Below are 17,594 nucleotides of genomic sequence, written 5' to 3'. Positions count from 1 at the left end.
ACAATACATCCAAATAAACAAAACTTCTCTGTTATTAAGTTGCAGTTTACTTTTTCCACCCTTGCTGAGGTTACATGCCTGGCATTGGCAAAAATAACATAACAAGCACAATAAATATTTATAATACATTGCTATCTAACCCACAGGTGAATAAATATAGATTAAGAAAACCTTCTGTCATATAAAAACAACTCTAAAGAAATTCAATAATTAATAAAAATAATTGTTTTTCTTCCAAAACTTTTTTTGTTAAATCTTGCAGACATGGATTGGTAAACATTATAAAGAATGGCCAGCAGAGGGCTTCTCATTATAATTTTGATCTCGTGTTCTGGAACCGCACAACGTTTACACAGGGATTATTATTATTATTATTATTATTATTATTATCATCTTTTATTTATATAGCGCCAACAATCTATGCAGCGCTTAATACAATACATATATTCAAGGGGTATGACAAGACGTGAGTTGACAGACTAAGACAAACCGATACGTTAGGTGGATGTCTTTTCCGCAGGCAAAAAGGGCATCACCAGATAGCTATGTTTGCATTAATTGCATTAGCAACAAATACATAAAATGCAGAGATATATTGTTCCAGATTCGTTAACTGAGATAAAATGTATCAATCTTTTTCTTGTAATTTTTGCCAGTTTAACCTGTGAAATGACTGATATTTCATTGCTTGTAATAGATTTACCTCTTGCATTAAATCCATAACCTTAAAGGGACATTCTAGTCATCATTTGCACTTTAATGGATGTGTTATCTGAGTTAACGCTTTATTTCACCCTTGCATGTTCATGGTCAGATTAATTAGAATTCCTCCCATGTATTTGTTCTGTTACCCAACTCTAACTCCTTGGCACCTTCTGTTTGGTAATACCCCAGCCCGCTCGAGTTCTAGATGGTCCATATTAGGTTCTAGAGCTGGAGCTTCCCATAAGGGATTCACTTTTTTTATTTCAGCTACAGAATGCATATTAAAGCACTTACAATGTACTTTCATATGTTTTTTTTTGTAGGAGGGAAACCAAGTTTAACTAACCTCTAAAACTTCTTTTTCTGAATGTTTCTCAAACCATTGTTGATTTTATTTGGCACACCTGACATGAAAGGGAAGGCTGGCAAGTGGGGCAAATTAATATGGCCATGTGCTGTAGGTTCTGTTTTTTCTTTATATTCTTAAATACAAAGGTATTATAAAACATTTAAATAGAACATAGAATATGAAACTACTTATTTGAAGGATCTTACTTTGTAGATCCCTTTAATGAATATGAGTATATGGAATGCAGGACTTGAAAAAGAGAATTGATCATAGTCCCTAGATTTTTTTTAAACTTGGGCTTGTCTCCTAGCCAAAATTGCCCAGTCTGCTCCTGTCATTTGTTGGACAACATTTCTGATTGCCCACAATGATTAAGTGCTTGGAACTGTTGTCTAAAAACTATCGGAGGGTAACAGCTTTGTACACATTGGTCACATCAACATCAACGAGGATAGCAGGGCCGTTTCTGGTGAAATGTGGAGAAATCGTTGCACAGAGAAATTCAGACATTAACTCTTTATTTGTGGTTGCATTCCCATAATTCTTTACTAAGAACTTGATTAAAATTTGACCTTTCCCCAGGTTAAAGTCCTATGTCTTTTGTTATATGAAATATGCCGGTGAGTTGCCTTAGGTGGTTATTACTAGATAAAATCGGTTAAAGCTCCACCTCTGCAATGATAGAAGCCAACCGCAGATAATAATTGGAACAGGTCTAAACACTATAATTATACCTGTATTTATTGTGTAAGTGCTATTGTAGGTCAAGGCTAAGTTTATGCTGTTGCAACAGTAATACGATGTGCAATGTGTAATGTCCCTTGATTTCTTGGTGGTGAAATTTTACCATTTGTAATTTAAAAAATGGAACAACCATTCATGATCTAATCTGTGGTCGGTGAGGATCCAAATTACCAACAATATAGACAAGGTCCACCTCAAGTTTAACATTTCATCTAGACATGGTGCTGACAAATTCTTCAGTCTAGTTCAATTAGACGAGGTTATATTCCTGATTTATTTTAGCATATTATCAAAACTGTCATGCATTTTAAAGATGCCATCGTACACTTGAATTATAGTTTTTACAGGGCGACTTGCTTTTTTTTTCTAGTAAAACATATTAATCCTTTTTAGTAAAATAAAAATGGAAAATCTCTCATTAATCACAATGAAATTTTTTTTTTTTTATTAATAATTTTAATGCCAAGCTGATTATGGGACATTATAAAAACATGCTAGACAGGTCCTCATATTTCCTTGAGGAAATATACATTATTTATGAAAGATTGAAATATTGCAATCGTAATATACAAAGGAAGTATGTAATTGCATTACTCATTTTGTATGGAATCAGGAAATGCTTTATAATTAATATATTTTTAGCAACATTAACTAGTTAATTAAAGCCCATGGCGCTTTGAAGCTAACTAGGCAACAGCTTATGGAACCATATATTGTGGACCTAATAAATATTTTGTTATAATGTATGTTTTTCTTATTAATAATTTATAGTTCAATGAAACTTCTTAAACATCAGTTAAAAAAAAGACCCCACATAATCAAAGAAAAGTTTCATCATTCTTTTTAATATTAATTATTGTAAAATAGGTCTCCCTGTGCCCTGCGGAGTGTTTTTATGCGTAGTGGAACAGGCTCCCCATAGCGGTAGAGGTTAATATAGTAAAGGAATTTAAGGACTCATGGGATAGGCATACGGCTCCTGAATCTAAGACGAGACCAACCACTGATTAAGGTTTAAGTCTTTACAGCAGGAGAAATGGGCAGACTAGACGGGGCCGAATGGGTCCTATCGGCTTTCAGATTCAATGTTTCTTTTTGGTCCTCTGTACTCTAGTCTACAAAGAGAAAAAAAATGGTCGTCAATGAGCCTTTAATCTGCATTGTTGTTTCTATTAAGATGAACAACAATGTTGTTTATAAAATGTTTTTATTGATTATGTACTATATCAACAGATTAAGCACCTTGTGTCTCTTCTCAAAACACCCACATCTCACAATGGATGTATGGCATATATTTCTCAATATCACACCAATCATGTGATGTTTTAAGTAACATACACATTGTTTCCCATAGTTTGTTGTTCTAATTCAATCGGACATGTTGGAGATTGACCCCTATAAATTCGTGCACCGCAGAGATTGAATCCAATGTTTGTCTTGGTTATAGTGGAGTGATAATACGTAGCACATAAGTCATCATGGTTATATAGATAAAGTTATCTTCACTACAACATGTTAAGTAATATGGAGTGGCATGTTTATACACTAATCTTTGTTTAAGCAGGGATATCCAAAATCAGTGTTTTTTTCCATAAGACTCAGTTGATCGTTGTATAAATTACCTTTTATGAAATTATAAAAATGTGCTTTTCTCATCATTAAGCAACATCCACCTAAACTCTATTACGCAGGAGGAAAATATAAGGTGGCGAATGAAAAGAAGAAGACAGGCACAGCATAATATTATGTGCTTTATTTAGCTAACACAACTTAGCAATTATAGGCATGTGTTTTGGAATCAAAGTGTTCCCCAGACTATTGTGACGTCAGCCATATCTTCTTTTTCAGGTTACTCATTTATTTGACAACGGAGGCACAGTCTTTTTTGCTATATTTATGGCAATATGGGGTAAGTTAATGCTCAGTTATACATATGAGATATGTTTGGTGTACCTTAAAAATATTGCATGTAACTCGAGTAAGGAAGACATCTGGCTCTAGTATGGATCAAATATTGCAGGTATGATAGACAGAAGGATATTCAATACTGGAGGCCACCAGCCATCACGTTCCCCTTTCTTGTTCATGCAGAAATTATAGACACATTTAGTAGACATCAATACGTATACGTTATTGTTAGTTTAATTGCAGTGGAACTCTGTAATTGTCTTATATATACAACATGTTAAAACCAGCTAGAATAAGAAATACAGATGGACTTGGGCTGCAAAGGTTAACTGTGGAGGACTCCGCCAACAGAAAGCACTGAAGTACTGTATGTGATACTGTTTAGATGAATACGATATCAGGTAACATAAAACATCAAAGAGGCCATTTTTACCAAAGACAGCGAAATATCTGTAATGTTAAAACCTGACGCAACTCAATACTTTAAGTACTTTAAGGAACTTCTACATCACAATAATGACAAAGAACTATAAGCTTACAGAGGACATTTTCTATGCCTTATGCAAATTTTAATTAACTGTAAATTGGCATTCAATCAGAAATAATTCGCCCCTTACTGGTCTGATATCATATTCAAATAAGGCATGCTGATAAAGGGTTTTTTAATAGTAGTTACAGTATATTTCAATGAAAGCTGGTTTTGGTAAGTGAGTATGATTCGTGTACTTTGCTAACTAAAAAATTATTACTAAATATAATTTTGTAAAAAAACCCAAAAAACCTGTAATACAGCGAACCATCACCCTCCCTACCATTGAGTAGCCACTGAATGCTGTAGTATAGTCTTATTTTTACAATAAGAAGTGAAATACTAGTGGAATAATTTTTGATCTATATGTATTGTGTGAATAAGCTACCAATCATCTTAAACAGTGAAGGCATTCTCTCTATGGGTGCATTACCCTCCTCTTTTAAGAATGTAATCATAACATTTAACAAGAACACCTTGCACCCACCTATCATGTTGTTTATGCATTGGGACACATTTGCCAAAGGCTCAAAAAATTCTGAAATCTACCTGTAAACCTAACTTCATGTCACTACCTGTAAACTCCCTTCTGCATCAATCAGCAGTCACTTCTCCATCGTTCTATCCGTTATAGACCCTGTTGATCATGATCTTAGTTACTGTATATGGCTTCTTGGCACTCAGTTACCTGGTGCACTCTAAACCCCTACCTTATAGTTATTATAATCTGTATTCTCAGTACTGTTTACTGATATCTATAGGGAAATGCTCTTTTCTGTTTTGAAGCAGTTAACATTACGTCAACCACCCTTGGGCATCACACATTTAAAACCACGGAAGAGAAAATGCCCATTAGTGCCATGGCCGCCTCATCCCCCCAATCTGGCTGTGGATCTGTTCATGTTTTACAATCCAGAATCCTTTCTTCAGCAGATAAGCTTCTGCTTAGTAGACAACACTAATATCCTTCACCTGTCTACAGATCAAGCAAACCAATCACTGTTCTAAATGCATTGTGCGCTGCCACAACTGTGTCCAACCTTTTGCTGTCCGAAACAATCTGTTATATTCCTGTAAAAGTGGTTTCTTGTATGCTTCATACATCTCGAAACATTGTCACGAGGTCCAGTGAACATCAAGTCTTATGATTTGTAAGAGCATTAAAAGAATAGTTTTAGTGTGTCAATAATGCTACAAAGCGTTACATCATATATTCCTTCAAAATAATACAAAGTAAGAGATGAAATAAAGACATGGATACGTTATTAATTGCCATGTTAATACCTCTTTAATAAATATTTGTACATTTGAGCATCGAATGTAATAAAAAAAACAGTGATCATTGGGGAAGTAGTGAAGTGATCATCAAACTTGGTTGCCCCTGGCATATATATATAAATATGTATGTTACAAAAGAAAGCTTGTTTCATACAGATCAGTTTAGGAGAAGGAATTCTGGGAACTTTGAACCAGTGGAACAAACCAATGAAGCGGCTCAGTAGTAATGAAGCCAAAAATACCATTGGTAGACAATCAACTCAGTGGACGTTAACAAGTCCTGTTCAACATTCGCGAAAGACGCTGCAGTTAAAACCATTAAAAGGATCTTAGAAATGGCCCATTCTTTACATAAATGTTTCCGAAGTCCTTGTTACTCTAGATATCCTTGTGGTGACATGTGGAATACTAGAAGAAGAGTGCCTGGTTCCATTTGTCAAGAGTTAGTAACATGTTAACATCTGTCCAAAATGTTTATGTAATTGCTGAATAATCCAGACTGTGCCACCAAGCATCTATGGATAATCAGAACAGTTGGAGGGAGTGATGCATGGTTCAAATCTCTCACAATTCTCACAAGTGGTTAGTATAAGATTCAATCAATGATCCTCTGACATCCTATATCATTGTTAAATGAGAAATATACTCAATTCTGAAACCGCCCTATGCTATGGACAACGTATAATTGAAGACATGACAATCTTCTAAATATTCTGTTGTTTGCGCCGGCAATAATTTGCTCACCCCTACTAATATTATCAGACAAACAACGTGTTACCCTTTCTTAATAATTTCATAGACTTTTGCAAGGGCAGCTATAGAAGTACCACAGATTAGTTAATCACTCATTAGTGACCAGTCCCCCCCTCAAAAAAAACCCCAACAACCATAGTTGGAAATTAAGTAGACCAACCAGTGGTTGCTGTAGTGAACAAAATAAGCTACAAATAAGATTGGCAGTAAAAATAATTTTGGAGTTTATACAATAAAAAGTTTATTATTACAAAATAGCTTGGATCACCCAGTCTTTCTGCTTTTGATTGGATTGAGTACAATTGACCCTGTCTCTATTCTTGGTGTGTTACTCTGTTGATGTAATAGACTATCACACTGGTTACTGGTATAACACTAGCTGTGAAATACACACCGGTTAAGCTTTATTTTATTTAATTGGCAATGTATGTATGATGGCTGTATCTCAAAAGTTACACTACAGCTTGGTAGAATTTAATATGACCTTCCTTAGTGTAGCTCATAAAAATCGTCCTGATAGCGGAAAGTTTATTCAATCTGGCTTTTTGGCAGACCTTCAGTGTTGTCAGCTACAATATTCAATTTCAAAGGCTTCAGAAACATGATTCAGGGAGGTTTCTCTGGCTTAAATAGTGCAAATTGTTTTTTTGGGGGGTTAGTCATGAGAAAAAAGCAATTAGTTTTCTTAAAAAACACATTAACAAATGTATATCTATAATATATACATATTCATGTGAATGGGACAGTACGAGTAATTAAAAAATAGCTAGAAATGATTAGAACTCGGATATATTTTTTTATGTACATCTCAGGCGTTAATATCTTCAAAAAATAATTCTGAGGTCTCTGAAAAAAGTTAGTTTTGGTATCACCACACTGGTTGTATTCCACCCATTGGAAATCAATTTGAACAGAAATGAGAGATAGGGAATGAATTAAGGTTGATAAGGTCTGATATCATCCATTGCAATAGTTTCATTCGGCCTGTTGGGATATTCTTCTAATGCTGTTGGGTTGTAGTAAGACGATTCTCCATAACCGACGTCGTAGGGACTAACTTCACCATCCAGTCGTAACACTGCAGAATAGAGGAATAATTTGAATCTATCACATTCATAGAATTTAAGTAGCCATGTTTTTTTTCATTGAACACATAAGGTTATATATTTAGTTTTGTACCATTCTGTATCCCTTTGCAGCAGGGTGCATATTTACTGATAGGACTTTAATTAATGTTGTTGGAACATGTATCATGTTTTGATGTATATAGAATATAGCACCCGGCGGTAATATACTGGATATATTAGTTATTTGCCTCACTCTTACTTTCCTAGGTTTGAAATTATATCTAGTATATGGAATACCAGCAAAGTATGTTTTATTCTCATGGAAATACTATTTCCTTCTTGTTTTGTTTCTACCTACTATCAACCAACCATTCTCCTTTACCAAATTCTTGCATACACATATGGTCTTAGAGATGCAAGGGGCAAATCAGCATTGAATGCATAGAGTTATATTTTTCTGAGGGAGGGACTCACTAGTTAAGGATCCCCTAGGTCAGGGCTAAGGTAGCACCCCCCATAAATACATTGCTGTTAATTCCTTTATGATGTGGTCATGTCAGTATCACTGGCCAGAGTCAGGGGCTTTGCGGTGGACATTTCATGGTAGGTTGTCCAATGGTTAATTCCCGCCTAGTGGTATAGTTTTTTCTATAGCTTTCTAGAATTAACTTTCACTTTACCTGGTTCATTCCGCATATTCTCATAAAGCCGTCTACGGGAAAAAGTGTCTGGTTTCTTTGCACCACACAAGAAGAAGACCACAACACAAACAAGGCAGACACCAAGAATGGACCCAATGATGGCTCCCAAAATAACTCCAGCATTACTCTCAGACTCTGAAAATGGGATTCGACAAAAGATAATACTTTACAAAAAGCTAAATTAGAATAAAATCTGCTAACAGTTTTAACATTTCCCCAAATTCACTAATATAGCATTAACAAGGAATCATCACAAAATGAACAATACTTAAGATACATGACATGCTATTAGTATATTACTAATTAGATTTTTTAGTAAATATATTTGCACAGTTTTCAATTATAGAAAGTGATGTTACTATTTGTTACTAGATTTACTATATACATAAAGACAGTATATACAGTATGTACAGACTGAAATAATCTAATGTCATCATCAAGACTCAAGTTCCCTAAACATTTTAAATGTTTTGCTTGCTGATGCATCTTGGGGCAAGTTTTGTCATTCTTCTGTGTCTGATATATTGCCCTGAGTTCTTAAATTCAAACAATGATTTGATATTGGTTTTGTTTCTCAAGTTATGCTCAAATAATAAAGTAAAGGATGTTCATCCTTTTAACAGTTCCAGTATGAGTGTGAAAATGGAGGGTTTCATGGCTCTGTTGAGAGACTCTCCAATCCAAGTGGCAAAACCCTATCATGTTTTTAATATATTTGTGAGAACCTATAAAATCAAATGGGATCTAATGTTTTGTTACTGTTAATACCAACACATTAATTGAATACAGAAGTCATTAACTTTAACCATGTAGGTTTGTTCACTGATGCAGACAGACCCAATCTAATTTTGCCTGGATAGAATGCTACCTTAAGCTCTATGCTGAATTGTAAAGTTAGTAAATTTAAATATTTAATAACATGTGAAGCATTGTTACCTTTTGCACCTCCTACAAGACCATTGGTGCTGTTTGTCGTCATTGTACGGTCTGTAGTTTCGTTTCCAGACGTAAATGGACTTGCCTCTGTATTACCTCTTGTAGCTGTCTGGGATGTCTCTGTGCTGGCACTTGTAGCTGTCTGGGATGTCTCTATGCTGACACTTGTAGCTGTCTCAGTTGACCTTGTGCCATTGCTGGTGGATGGACTATTTGCTGTCGCAGACACATTTGAGGTATTACTTATTGGTGGTGTGCCTGTGATATTAGGCATAGAAGTGCTACCTGTATAAGGGGTTGTTGAAATCTGAGTCACTGATGTATTGTAATCTTGGCTCGGATTTGTACTGAGTGTATAATTTGTACCATCAACTGTGTGTGCAGCCTGGGTTGTTGTCTCTCCTGTGACATTAGGGCTAAATACTGTAACAGTGCTCCCTCCTGTACTTGTATTGCTTACTGGAGGAGAACTTGTGGAAATGGGACTTGCAAAGGTAGTTGTGATGAATTGAGTTGAAGTTCCATTATCAGTAGTTATGGAATTCGGGGTAGTAACAGTTTCAGTTGAACCTGCAGTGACTGTGACAGTTGTCGTATTTGTTGAGGTATTTGGAGTAGAATTTGTTCCTACAGATGCAGAATTTGAAGTACCCGCAGTGGTTGTTTGTCCAAAACTGCTTGTCCAAAGAACCGAAACCAAAAGAACAAATAGCGCATGTTTCAAAAATAGGTGCATTTTAGTTGTGTGTGCGGTGAGTTGTTTGAGAAAATCTGGAAAACAATTTGCAAAGTGGGGCATAAATTAATACTCCAAATTGGTTTCAAACCCATGGTTATTGTCTCTATAATCACATCAATCAATGAACAGGATAAAGCTATGAACGCCTTCCGAATCCAGAAATCTGGTTCCGGAGATGAAAAGTTAAAACTTGCCTATACTGAGAAAATATGGGACCCTCCAAAAAACATCTACCTGTAATACATTTTGTAACAAACATATTGAACATATTCTATACATACTACAAAATACAGTGGAACAAAACTGACTTTGGCTACCAGAATATGTTAAAATTAGGAAAAAGTTATTTGGTTTTCATCTAAAAGCAATCTGACTTTGAGGCGACATGAGCCAAGTTATACTAAACAAGCCTCTGAATAATAATCCTGTGACAGATATTAGATGTTTGCCGTTGATCTTTATTTATACCCAAAGCATTTTTATCTGATGTCTTGGCTGCAATGAGCTTTTAGATCTTGAGGGGATACCAATTTGATTGTCTTTGCCATCTCTGAGCCAATCAATCAATGAAGAGAAGTTTACAACAATTACCCTACAAAATTCTTTTCTTTAGACTAAAAGAAAAAAAAAACCTTTTAGCCCTTGAAGAAACTAACAAACTTCGGAATAGTCATTTGAGTTTTGGTTTGCATAGTTAGAGCTCTCAGACATGCTTCACGCATAACTGTTTTTAAAATAACTTTTTAAGATATTTAGAAAACAACTTTTCAGTTCAGTGTAGAAGGTTAAGAATAAAATAATGTATTTATTTACTCTCTCTTTTTCTTTAAACTCACAATTTGCTCTTAATATCTACTTCTTTAATGACATCTGCATCCGTTAAAACGTTGCCTAATATTTAGGGCAGTGATTTTTGTGCATTCTGTACCATCGGGTGACGCAGGTGACTGGATACTTCCTTGTACTCTTTTCACCTCGTCGGAAATACAAACCCTTCAAAGAAATATTTGCTCAGTGTTTGACCTGACCACGCCTTTTCTTTTGTGACTCATAGAATAAAAAGCCACAATTGAAACTAAACAAATGTGTGTCTTTTTTTAGATTTAATCCATATCTGTTTTCATAACCTATCGTGATTTAAAACAATTTCACATTATTTTAAGAGACAAAATGGTCATGAATCTCTTGTTTTTTTTATATTAAGTAGGCACTAATTTAGATTCTAATGTGTATTCTAATTGCGTAGATATGCTCTTATAATATTTAAAAGACGACGGAGACACTTAAAATATTAACTATTGATTTCAGTTAAATAAATCAGACTTTATTCTGGAATGTTTGTGTTCCGAGGCAGGTCCTGATTGGCAATGATTAGGTGAGCCTGGCACTTTAAGGCTGAGGGTTGCCTGATGACATAAGTGCAGTCGACGACTGGATATGGCAAACCGCATATGACGCTTTTATGCTCAAGTAGCGTACCGCCTGGCATATCCAGCCAATGGCTACATTAGAACTCTCAATCTGCCGCCGGAGTGGGAGATCTGGTGGTATGGGGCACTGATGGCCAGCAGTCCACCTGGCATTTGCCCAGTGTGCCAGAAGGCCAATAGTACATTTACACGTACAATAACAGGGTTTGCCTGTTTTCAAGAGGTGTCTGATTGGCAGGGCTTTGTAGCTTACAATAATGATAAATTGGGGTAATTTTAGCTCTTCCTAATTTCTCAATTTTATTTGCATCCCATTGTTCAGAAGATGATGGCACTACATAAATCAGTGACTAATAATCCAGAACGGTAGCCCAACAATGACAGCGGTAGATGTACAAACCTGATGTACTGGAAAACTGAACAGCAACTTGGCTTGCATCCGGCAGTAATAAGCACGTGAAATCTGTGTCACACATTGTAAAAATACAATACGTTTCTACTCTAGCTGCCATATTTAATGGATTTTACTGCCAATAAAACATAATGAAGAACGTGTGATTGACATAACATTACATTTAAGGATCTGCGTACATTGTATGTGTGAGTAGTGTCTTTAAATAGTATTTAGTGAAGTAGTTATAATTAATAATTGTCATATGACACTATTGTTTTATGGTTGTGACATTTTACTGTAAGGTAAACTATACCTTTCACGCCCATACAAGGGAAATCTCTTCCAATCTCAATGGCAGATATGGAATTCTGAGAAACAGTATAATAGGCTTGCTTATTAATTACATGGTTTTTGGTAAACTCCTGAAAAATACCGTATTTGCTCGATTATAAGATGACCCCCCAAATCTGAATATTAATTTAGGAAAATAAGAAAAAGACTTAATATAAGACGACCCTATAGGAAAAAAGTTTTACCAGTAAATGTTAATTCATATAAACTTTTTTTTTAAATAAAAGCTATGATTGAGAAAAATATTTTGGTTTTATTTACTTCTATTTTCCAACCTGCCCCCCCAGTTATGCACATCTGCCCCAGAAATGCTTATATGCCACTGTGCCCCATGATATGCCTTTTAACCCTATATGCCACTGTGCCCCATGGTATGCCTTTTAACCCTATATGCCACTGTGCCCCATGATATGCCTTTTGACCCCCTATGTGCCACTCTGCCTCCAGAAATGCCTTATACCCCTATATGCTACTCTGGCATTAAGGGGGTTAAAAGGCATATTATGGGGCAGAGTGGCATATAGGGAGGTTTAAGGCATTTCAGGAGGCAGAGTGGCGTATAGAGCGTTAAAAAGGCATTTCTGGAGGCAGAGTGGCATTAAGGGGGTTAAAAGTCATTTCATAGAACACTCTGCCTCCAGAAATGCCTTATGCCCCCCATTTAACACCCCCTGCCCCCCCAAACTTACCGGTGCTTCTGACTCCCCTGTCACCGGTGCGGGGAACTCTGATATCTGACAGCCAGGGAAGCTCTGCGCGATGGATGCAGACAACCCCCGCTGCTAGCCACACCTCCTTCCGGCTGCAGCGTAAGTTGTCTACGCGAATCACGTAGACATCTACACACTGCCCCGGCTGCACACCGGGGACTAAGAAGCACCGGTAAGTGGGGCGGGGGGGGGGAGACAGGAGGATCCAGGTCCCCTGCAGCTGCGGGGGATCTGGATCTTAGTCGTTTCATAGTCAGACCTATTTGAGGTCTGATTATAAGACCACCCCGATTATAAGACGAGGGGTATTTTTCAGAGCATTTTCTCTGAAAAAAACCTTGTCTTATAATCGAGCAAATACGGTAGATAAACATATGTGAAGAAGCATATTTTAATAGATCTAGAAAACTGTAGTGATTTTTTATGTAAGCCAGAAATGTTACCCAGTGTCCCGTGTATGAGGGTCACTGCTTTAGGCCCTCTGAGAACTACTATGCCACAAGGGACCACTGGAGACTCTTCCTCTAGACCAACTGCTGTCTTCATCTAGAACATCATATTCTGGTGTCCCACCTTAGTTCCCATGAAAACTATACTATTCTGCACAGACCACCATAGTTCAACTAGGCCAGTTTAAAGGAAGATCTTTCATCTTGATTTTGATTTTTATTAATAATGCTACATTACATCTACATCTGATTTATTCCCTCTCCCCGGTTGAACCATGATCAAGAAAAAATAAATATTTGTAGATTATCATATTGATGTAATGTGGTTGGGATTGTTTATTATGTTTCATTGCAGGGTAGGGGTAATTTTTACTTTATCTATAACCTTCCACCTGAATAATTAAAAAGAAAAATGTCTGTTGGAAAAAAAAAAACTATCGTACTTTTAAATGTATTAGTAACTTGTAACAAAGGTTGTAAATCTTGAGAAAATGGCAGAACAGTGAAGAATGAAGCCATACATGTTTGCATACACACCTAGGGATTGACTTCCTAGCAAGCAGACACTGGGTTGGATTCAGCCGCAGAGAAGAATTTATCACAAGTAATTGAATAGCAAACCTCTCTAGAGATTGAAAAAAAAAAAAATAGATATAAACCGATGAATATTTTGGCCCAGAGTCATTAACTGAGATAAAATGTATCACTGTTTGCTTTTTACTGTTTTCACTGTCTATGCAAGCATTGCGATTCTATTACTTTTTAACATATTTATCAGTATCACTGAATCCAGCCCATTGTCTTGAATGCATTTTTGTAAAGGATGCCCATAATTGCAGCATTGAGTCAAAGACAGCTTCAGACACCCATGTGATATCTCAATATAGAAACAAATATAAACCCTTTTCAGTGTTAGACTAGCTCAGAGTGCAACAGTTTGAATCCAACGTGCAACTGTACATTAAAGCATATGATCTTATGCATGACATTTGATGCTGACCTCCCCCAACTACTGACATTAATACAGTCTCTGTACCATCAAGAACATATCATGGAGTATTACTCTAATGCAGGGGTAGGCAACCTTCAGCACTCCAGGCGTTGTGGACTACATCCCCCATAATGCTCTTACAGTCATAATGCTGGCAAAGCATCAAGGGAAATGTAGTTCACAACATTTCGAGTGCCGAAGGTTGCCGACCCCTGCTCTAATGTTAGCTTGCATCCAATAATGCTAAATCAAGAGCAGTAACTGGAATAAATACTTATCTTTGCAATTTATTGTGCACTCCTGTTATGCTAATTCGTATGTTATAGACAATCCCAGCAACCTCAGAAACTGTTAAAGAGAAGTCCTCAAAAGCAACCTTCTGTACAGTTGGTCTTCCTGTAACCGTGCAACATTTCGAGCAAACCACAATAGTCACTTCATTGTGTCACAGAAGCCGTGTGCTTATTTAAACTCACATCCCATTCATCGTTAAAATAACTTTCGCCGTCAAAGATTAGAATACATATCAGTCATAAATGAACAGCATCCTTAACAGGTGTGTCACGTATAATACACATAACATGTGAATTATCCAACCTCGCCATTTTAATTTACCATTTTACCGTAATTTATATACTGTTACTTCTTTATACCGAATTCACGTTACCTAGCAATGCTGCAGTATCCAACCTCAGAGAATCATTATCTTACCTTGGGTAGAAGACCTTATCAACATGCCTCTAAAACGGTCATGACATGCTGATCCTATTCATTTTGAAAGTTTAGAGAGAGTCTAACCCAATCTGGTCGTCGTAAGCATATCAACAATAAGTTAAAATGTATTCTCGTACCTTGTTACAGCCCTCAGTGTTGCCAGATACTCAGGTGTGTTGGAAACTAGTCCGACGTGAAAGGCAGAGAGCAGGTGAATGATACAGCGTGATAACTCGAAAGGAATAGAATCTAGAATGAAACTTCCAGTAGGTGTGTCCACACTCTCTGTAACAGAGCACCTGAGAACCAGACAGACCTGATTCCCTTATTATTAACATCTAATATTATGCAATGCTATTAGCCGAATCATCCGGATTCTGGAACAATTTCACTTTAGCTGGATCAACTAAATGATATGTGTATTTGTACATGGATGGAAAATTTTCCAACACTGATTAGTTGTAGAACAACTTTCCGCATCTTCATTTGTACAATGGCCTCTGGTCAAAAAGGGTTTCTGTGGAAACTGGAAGGACTTGTTGTTTATTGTTATTTATTTAAAAAAAATCACTGAAACTCTTTGATTACTGTCCAAAATGGAAACAAATATATATTTGTTTATGTTTTTTTTCATGGCCAGGTCTGTGTTCCTCCTATAATTATACTTAATATTACCTATAAACAGGGCCGGCCCAAGACAAAATGCCGCCTGGGGCGAAATTTAAAATGCCGCCCCCCCCCTTATCTACCCTTCCTCTCCCTCAGTCCCTGCTGCCCCCCCCATTATCTACCCTTCCTCTCACCCCCCCCCCTGTACTTACCTTTCAGCAGTCCTGCAGCGAGTCTCCCTGCTCGGTCTCGGTGCTGGCTTGTAATGCTGAGCACCGGAAATGACGTTATCTTCCGGCGCCCAGCATTACAAGCTGGCACCGAGACCGAGCTAGAGGGCTTGCAGAGGAGATAGAGGGGCGCCGAGCGGGCAACTTGGTAAGCGAAAACCAATCAGTGCCCCTCTCTCTCTCCCGCTTTAAAAAATAAAAAAAAAGGTCTTGGGGCAAAGTGCCGCCCATTCAAAAGTGCCGCCTGGAGCAGTTGCCCCACTCGGCTCCATTGTCGGGCCGGCCCTGCCTATAAATGTGGTCCTCTGTTTATTTTAAACACCTCTAATAGTATAGGAACAAAACACAATTATTTTCATTGAACTCAAGGACAAAGTTGGAGTTTACCCTTCCTTTTGTGATGTTTATCTTGGAAATTATACATCATCTGAAAAGAATGGGGTTCCAAGTACCAGTACTTTTGACACGCCAGTAGTCCAAGTTTTATGGCTCTCACTGTTGTTGTTGTTGTATTAAAATGTCCTAATTACTAAATCATACACTGTAAGTATGTTTGATGAGTTGAGAATCACCTGTCTAAATAAGAACTTCACTATAAGATTAGTACAAAGTTTTTACTCTTAAAAATACAAAACCTGATTCATTGATTCCATCAATATAGTATTATTAGAATATTATTATTAGTATTATGTATTTATATATCCTGGAATTGGCTTTGTATGTTTGTAAAATGATGTCTTCTCTGATATGTTTTTTAGCCTGCTGCTATTTTGATACATTTTCTTTTCTCAACATATAATGCTAAATTGATCTTAAAAAAAATAATATTTTATATTATATGCTATGTATATATATTACATTCTATAATATTTATATCATTATATCATAATTAAAACAACAACAATAATAATATTAACATGATATATAATATATAATATATAACATATAGTTCTATTATTCTACATATAATATTTAGTTTTTTATTTTAGTTCATTTTTGGTTGATATTTTTTTTAATTAAATATTTTGATTACTGCCTTCTTTGCAGATACAAAGCAGTGTGTATGTTATGTGGATAAACGCTTTATGTGTGTAATTGGTGTATTATACCTATTTGTTAATTATACTTCAGACTTAAAAGCGAGATAAAACAAGGAAAAAAACAACAAACCAACTAAACTTGAGCATACAGATTCGTATGCATTTGCCAATTTCTCTAATTTATATGAATGTCCAAAAACGAGGAGGGGCCCAACAAAACAAACAAAAGTGAAGCTGAAAGCTCAGAATTTTTGTTTGAATTTCATTTTCTACTCTCATTGTCTGTCACCCCCTTCACACTCTCTCACTCTCTTACATTCTGTCAAACTCTTTGTCACGCTGTCTCTCGATGTCTCCCAACCTTCTTTGTCTTCTTTTCCACACCTCCACTTCTTTTCCACTGTTCCTTTGTGTTCTCTCTCTGTCTTCGTGTTCTTTACTGTCTTCTCCGGTGATTTGCTTCTTGCAGTGATCCGCTGTGCTACCCCTGCCACTTCTGCATCAGGGTGGTACCTTAACGTGCACCATGGGCACAACCTCTCCCCATGAGAGAGCTTGCCGCATTGTGTGCATTGAGTCTCTGCCCTGATGAGGTAGTGTTCCAGGAGGCCAAGGTAATGCAGGGGAGAAGTAGCTCACCAGAGAAGAAAGAAGAAGAGGAAAACATGAAGAATAATAGTGAGAAGCAGAGCTATGGATACACAGAGAAGGAAGGAGGCATTAAGAGAGAGTTTGAGAAAGAGTGAGAAGGAATGTGACAGAGCATGGGGGGGGCAATTCATTTTGTTTCTGAATAAAAAAGCCCTCCGAATTTAAACCAAACCAAAAAGGGCAGGAAGCAAAATGTGCTGACCAAAAATGAATGAACCAAAGATAAAAGAAAAAAATTTGATCTGAAATTTAGATTTTAAGGCACACAATATTTTTTACCTTAATAAATAATTCCCTATCTCTTCTAAATGTTGAA

At 36.5% G+C, this 17,594-nt stretch overlaps 1 protein-coding gene across 1 annotated transcript in view; it reads left to right on the top strand.

Annotated features, from left to right (window-relative positions):
• Positions 1-17,594, top strand: part of LOC149277661 (anoctamin-3-like) — a 51,593-nt gene that overhangs the window by 21,961 nt on the left and 12,038 nt on the right. Inside the window, exon 11 of the mRNA XM_089502638.1 lies at positions 3,647-3,707. Within this exon, the coding sequence (XP_089358764.1) occupies positions 3,647-3,707 (61 nt within the window). The remainder of the gene's footprint in view (positions 1-3,646; positions 3,708-17,594) is intronic.

The sequence above is a fragment of the Sceloporus occidentalis genome, unplaced genomic scaffold, assembly GCF_023333645.1.
Source record: "Sceloporus occidentalis isolate IW3139 unplaced genomic scaffold, rSceOcc1.0.p SCAF_207, whole genome shotgun sequence".
Lineage (NCBI taxonomy): Eukaryota > Metazoa > Chordata > Lepidosauria > Squamata > Phrynosomatidae > Sceloporus > Sceloporus occidentalis.
This window is presented reverse-complemented; position numbering and strand designations above follow the sequence as displayed.